Genomic DNA, 6,377 nt, shown 5'->3' with positions numbered 1-6,377 from the left:
CCTTAAGTCGACTGATACCAACGAAGACGATGATGGGACAAAATTGCTTCTTGATCAATGGCGACCGTTCTAGAAAGTAGCAAACGAAGGTAGAAGCCGAAGCAGAAAGACGATGAATGCAGGTTCTGCTTCTTCGGGAGGAGATGAAAATAATATTAGGGAGAGGACTATAGGACACTTTGCAATTTCTCTTTAATTTCAAATTTCAATTTTAAAAAAAAAAAGAAAAAAAAACATAATAAACTGGCGTGTAAGCTCGTCATTGGATGGCCTGGAAGATGCTGGACAGGTGATCCCATGCCTCTTCGACTCTGAAATTAATTGACTACAGTCCAATCGAAACCAATCCACTCAGTAATAAATACGCGGTGCTTAGCTTAGATATTCGAGCTTCGCAGCCATGGCGAACGAAGACGACCGCTTGGTCTTCGAAGTTAACGGGCAGAGATTCGAGCTTCCAGAAGTCGACCCGTCCACCACTCTCCTCCACTTCCTCCGCTCCCAAACCTCTTTCAAAAGCCCCAAGCTATCCTGCGCCGAAGGTAGGTTCCCTCCCACTATCTTCTAATTATTCTCCCAATTCCTTTGTTTCTTCTTCCGAGTTTCGATTTCCTAATTTCGAACAACTCCACGATTAATTTTGTTATATGAATGTTACCTTTCTTTCTTTTATGAATCCGTTTGCGCAAATCCTTAGGTGGTTGTGGAGCTTGCGTTGTGGTTCTGTCGAAATTCGACCCTGTCCTAAACAGGGCGGAGAATTTCTCAGTGAGTTCGTGTCTCACTCTTCTCTGCACCATCAATGGCTGCTCCGTCACCACCAGCGAAGGCCTCGGCAACAGCCGCGACGGATTCCACCCGATTCACCGCCGCTTCGCCGGATTCCATGCTTCTCAATGCGGATTCTGCACGCCGGGGATGTGTATGTCACTTTTCTCAGCTATATCCGCCGCGGAGAGCTCCGGCGGGCCTCCGCCGCCGCCAGGATTCTCTAAACTGACCGTTGCCGACGCAGAGAAGGCGATATCGGGGAATTTATGTCGATGCACCGGATATAGACCGATTGTGGATGCTTGTAAGAGCTTCGCTGCTGATGTCGATTTGGAGGATTTAGGGATCAATTCTTTCTGGCGGAAGGGAGATTCCATGGAAGTCCGGTCGAGGCAGCTGCCGGCCTATAGTCCGAAGGATCACGCTTGTTTGAATGATGATCCATCAAGTTATGTGCGTAGAGAAGCTCGTCGTCTGAATTCCGGCAAGCATTCGTGGTTTACTCCGGCGAGCATCGCCGAGCTTCAAGAGTTGCTGCAATTGGATTCGGCCGGAAACGCCGGGAGGGTCAAGCTAGTCGTTGGCAATACGGGGAACGGTTATTACAAAGAAACTGAGAGGTTCGATAAGTACATTGACTTGAGGTATATCCGCGAGCTCTCGGTGGTTAGGAAAGATGCCTTCGGAGTCGAGTTTGGTGCCGCATTGTCGATTTCGAAAGTTGTAATGTACTTGAAGAGGGAAGGGAAATCCCGCGTGGATCCGGTGTTTGATAAAATCGCTGATCATATAGAAAAGATTGCGTCGCCGTTCATCCGGAACTCGGCTAGTCTAGGCGGCAATTTGGTGATGGCACAGCGGAAGGATTTTCCTTCTGATATTGCCACATTGCTTCTTGCTGTTGGTTCGAGCGTTGTGTTGCTCTCTGGTCGTAACCGCGAAAAGCTTTCAATGGAAGAGTTCTTGAGCAGACCGGCGATGGATGCCAAAGATGTCGTCTTGACTGTCTCTATCCCATTTTTGGAGCCGTCGAGAATTGATGGATCAATCGAAACAAGTTCGAGACTACTGTTCAAAACTTATCGCGCTGCGCCGCGGCCTCTTGGAAACGCATTGCCGTATATGAATGCAGCCTTCTTAGCTGACGTTTCCTTCGGTAAAGACGGGAGAGCTTATATCGATAGCGTCAAGCTGGCTTTCGGTGCCTATGGTGCAAAACACGCGACAAGAGCGAAGAAAGTCGAGGATTATCTGGCTGGGAAGATGGTTACTGTTGAAGTTGTCGACGAGGCGATCAAATTGGCGAAAGACGCCATTGTTGTGCCTGAAGAAACTTCGCATGCGGCTTACAGATCAAGCTTAGCCGTCGGTTTTCTTTTCGAGTTTCTCAATAGCTTTTCTGGCATCAATTCTGCTATATCCCCTGCTTCAGATTCGAACGGCTCATTTCCGGAAGGAGCAGGAAAGAGTATAATCGATACTCCAAGTATTCGACTGCAAAACTCAACGATATTGTCATCTGCAAAACAGGTTGTGGAGTCGAGCAGTGATTACTATCCGGTGGGCGAGCCGATGATCAAATCTGGCTCTGCAATCCAAGCTTCGGGTTGGTATCGACCCTTCATTTTTTGTATAATGAAAGATTATTTGTGTAGCTGCATTCGCAATCTGTGAATTTTGTAGGTGAAGCTGTTTACGTTGACGACATTCCTTCGCCGCCAAATTGTCTCCACGGATCATTTATCTACAGCACAAAGCCGTTGGCTCGAGTGAAGGCCATATCTCTGGATAGCCGTGAACCAGCTGATGTTGCCGCCGTTATCACTGCCAAAGACATTCCAGCTGCCGGAAAGAACATCGGCTCTATGTCCGTGTTTTCCTCGGAACCTTTATTTGCTGAGGAGATCACTAGGTTTGCCGGCGACCTCGTTGCCTTAGTGGTAATGCATTCGTGCTTGATTGCTAGTAGTCGGGAAAGACTCGATTTTTTTTGTTCTTGACATCGGCGAAAATTTATTTAGGTTGCAGAGACGAGAAAGAGCGCGAATCAGGCTGCAGAATCTGCTCAAATAGAGTACGATACAGAGGGGTTGGATCCTCCGATTTTAACCGTGGAAGAGGCTGTCGAACGATCGAGTTACTTTCAAGTTCCTCCATTTCTTTATCCAGCAGAAGTCGGCGACTTCTCGAAAGGAATGGATAGTGCCGAACACAAGATCCTCTCGGCTGAGGTACTTACTCACTCGAACAAATCGTGTTTTACTTAGTTTGAGTCGTCGCGTAGTTAAAACTTGACCCACAGTACTAACGATGTCGCCATAATCTAGATAAGACTCGGTTCACAGTACTACTTCTACATGGAGACACAAACCGCGCTTGCAATTCCTGATGAAGACAACTGCATGACGGTATACAGTTCGAGCCAATGCCCCGAGTCTGCGCACAGAGTTATCGCCAAGTGTCTCGGCGTCCCCGATCACAATATCCGAGTTCTTACAAGGAGGGTCGGCGGAGGTTTCGGTGGGAAGGCTCTGAAATCAATACCGGTGAGTTTGCATCGCCTCGGTTTTGTTTTATGACTGATATTTCGACAGGCGCGCGAATAACTACTCGACTATGTGAATTTTCAGATTGCTGTCGTGTGCGCTCTTGCAGCTCACAAGCTGCGCCGTCCGGTCAGAATTTATCTCGACCGGAAAACTGACATGGTGGTCGCTGGAGGCAGACATCCTATGAAAGTAACCTACAGCGTTGGATTCAAGTCGGACGGGAAGATCACAGCCCTGCGCCTCGACATACTTATAAACGCTGGAATCACCGAAGATATCAGCCCCATCCTCCCTCACAATGTGATAGGATCTCTTAAAAAGTACAACTGGGGAGCGCTCTCATTCGACATAAAAGTATGCAAGATGAACCATTCCAGTAAATCCGCAATGCGAGGTCCCGGGGAAGTGCAGGGATCTTACATCGCCGAAGCTGTAATAGAGCATGTAGCCTCGTTTCTGTTGATGGAAGCCGATGCTGTAAGGATAAGAAACCTTCACTCATTCGACAGCCTAAAATTGTTCCACGGGAGCATTTCCGGCGAAGCCTCGGAGTTCACTCTGCCTTACATTTGGGATAAGTTAGCCGGCTCGTGTAACTTAGGACAACGGGTGGCGACGATCGAAGAGTTTAACGCCTCGAATGTATGGCGTAAAAGAGGCATTTCTCGTGTTCCGGTTGTGCAGGCGGTGATTATGCGACCGGCACCGGGGAAAGTCAGCATACTCTGGGACGGATCCGTCGTCGTAGAAGTTGGAGGCATAGAACTGGGACAGGGGCTTTGGACGAAAGTTCGACAAGTGACTGCTTACGCACTTGCTTCGATCAAATGCGATGGACTCGAAGATCTTGTCGAGAAAGTGCGAGTTGTGCAGGCGGATACCCTGAGCTTAGTACAAGGAGGGTTCACTGCGGGAAGTACTACGTCTGAGTCGAGCTGCGCAGCTGTTCGACTGTGCTGCAATGAGCTCGTAGAAAGATTGAAGCCGGTTAAGGATCAGCTGCAGAAGCAACGCGACGGCGTGAAGTGGAACGATCTGATTCTTCAGGTTCGTAACGTTTTGCGATTGAAAAGTTCCGTTCTTTCGGTAGATTATGGCTACTTATCGTCGCGCGATTCGTGATCTGAATGCAGGCAAATACTACAGGTGTTGGCTTAGCCGTGAACTCCATGTTTGCGCCGGACCCGAGCTCGATTTCGTACTTGAACTACGGTGCTGCGGTGAGTGAGGTGGAGGTGAACATCCTGACAGGCGCGACGACAATCTTGCGAACAGACATCGTGTACGACTGCGGACAGAGCATGAATCCCGCCGTGGACTTGGGACAGGTTCGTCGAAGATACACAATCTTCGCCATATTTCATTACATTGCCGTAGCGGTTGTATTGATTGATTTTGTCTGACAGGTTGAAGGCGCATTCGTACAAGGCCTCGGTTTTTTCATGCTCGAGGAGTACCTAAGCAATCCCGACGGTCTGGCAGCAGTGGATGGGACGTGGAACTATAAGATACCTACGATCGACACGATTCCAAAGCAATTCAACGTCGAGATCCTCAACAGCGGACACCACCAAAAGCGCGTCCTCTCGTCCAAAGGTATTTACGTGCTCCGTATCTACCTAGGCATTGTATTTTGCCGGTATTTTCGATTGCTATAAGTCATTCGTATGTGTATGTATATATAATGTGTAGCCTCCGGGGAGCCGCCATTGCTGCTGGCGGCGGCGGTTCATTGTGCGGCGAGAGCAGCCGTAAAGGCGGCGCGGAAACAGCTGGAGCGGTGGGGATGCGTGGATGGGATCGAGCAGACGTTCCATCTGGATGTGCCGGCAACCATGCCCGTCGTTAAGCGACTTTGCGGCATGGATGCCGTAGAAACCTATTTGAAGATGCTTTCGAGAGTTGATAAGAAAGGATAGGATGTTTTCAGAAAGCCTTCATAAGAAAATTGTACTATTAAACCGATCGGTAATAAGTATTTAATATAAGATTTTATTTTCTATTTAAAATATTATGTTCTGTTGGATCTCAGATGGGCTTTGGAATATTAGTCGTACTGCAGCTCCTAGAAAGCCTCCTGTTTAGAGATGTGTCGATTTTCCTTTGGCTGTTATTTCTCAATAAAATTCTTCCGGCCTGTGTCCTTCAAAATTTTAGTAGTCACTTGGGTGTGTTTGTTTGGGGGTTTGGATTTTGAATTGGGATTTGAATAGTAAAATTTTTTGAATTTGAATAGTTGTACGATGTGATATAAATTTGTTGATGTGATTGAATGTAAAATTGATTTTTTGATTTGATATTTTTAGAGGGAAAATTTTTGGATGAATAGTAGGATTTTATCAACAATCCTACAAACGAACACACCCCAAGGTGTCGAAATGTCAGTACTGCTGGGAGTGGAGTATGTGGAGATTTTTTTTTTACGACTAGGCTTAATCTATTGGAACTAATTTTAGCCAAAATTGCACTATATTTACAATGCGATTTCTTGAAATGGTATCAAATTCTTGTATCTTATAATTGTATAAACTCACATATAATTTCTGGATCGTATTTATGCAAGCAGTGTTTCATGTGTGTGCATTCAAATTACCAATGTGTTACAAAATCCCTATTTTTAAACCTTTTAAATTATAAATATATTTATTCTTTATATATTTAGATTCAACAACCACTACAAAAAAATAGTTTATTCGTAACGAAATTCCGTTACTAAAGTTCACGTAGCTAACGTAATTCCATCTCAAATTCCGTCTCTAATATCATTAGTAACAGATAAAGTGGATTTAACAACGAAAAAATCTGGTTACAAAATTGATATTTTTTTGTAGTGAACAGTAAAAATATACTTAAAAAAAAATTTATTTTTTTTAGTAATTCTTAAAGTTAAATATAAAAAGAATAAATATATTTGTAATTTTTTAAAAATGTAATAATAACATTATAAAAATTATTAGCAGTTTAAGAGAATAAATCAAACACCGTTAAATTAAATATTTTTATTACCCTCTTTAATGTTTCCCACCAATCCATTTATTACACCATATACGTTGCAAA

The 6,377-nt window shown here is 45.1% G+C and overlaps 1 protein-coding gene across 1 annotated transcript; it reads left to right on the top strand.

Moving 5' to 3' along the window:
* Positions 1-344: 344 nt before the first annotated feature.
* Positions 345-5,471, top strand: LOC127258858 (abscisic-aldehyde oxidase-like). The gene is made up of 9 exons (XM_051285899.1): positions 345-542; positions 698-2,377; positions 2,455-2,711; positions 2,793-3,002; positions 3,099-3,317; positions 3,402-4,367; positions 4,454-4,648; positions 4,727-4,916; positions 5,013-5,471. The coding sequence occupies exons 1-9, from the start codon at positions 401-403 to the stop codon at positions 5,237-5,239; spliced, it is 4,086 nt and encodes a 1,361-aa protein (XP_051141856.1). The 5' UTR covers positions 345-400; the 3' UTR covers positions 5,240-5,471.
* Positions 5,472-6,377: the final 906 nt, after the last annotated feature.

This window comes from Andrographis paniculata, unplaced genomic scaffold, assembly GCF_009805555.1.
Source record: "Andrographis paniculata isolate CXL003 unplaced genomic scaffold, ASM980555v1 Contig5END, whole genome shotgun sequence".
Classification (NCBI taxonomy): Eukaryota; Viridiplantae; Streptophyta; class Magnoliopsida; order Lamiales; family Acanthaceae; genus Andrographis; species Andrographis paniculata.
This window is presented reverse-complemented; position numbering and strand designations above follow the sequence as displayed.

What these genes read in the sequence shown, in the direction of transcription:
- LOC127258858 (XM_051285899.1), top strand. Translation starts at nt 401, where the DNA reads ATGGCGAACGAAGACGACCGCTTGGTCTTCGAAGTTAACGGGCAGAGA. An exon ending in GCGACCTCGTTGCCTTAGTG is followed by an intron (nt 2,712 to 2,792) that starts GTAATGCATTCG and finishes AAATTTATTTAG; the next exon opens with GTTGCAGAGACGAGAAAGAG. An exon ending in AGGCTCTGAAATCAATACCG is followed by an intron (nt 3,318 to 3,401) that starts GTGAGTTTGCAT and finishes GTGAATTTTCAG; the next exon opens with ATTGCTGTCGTGTGCGCTCT.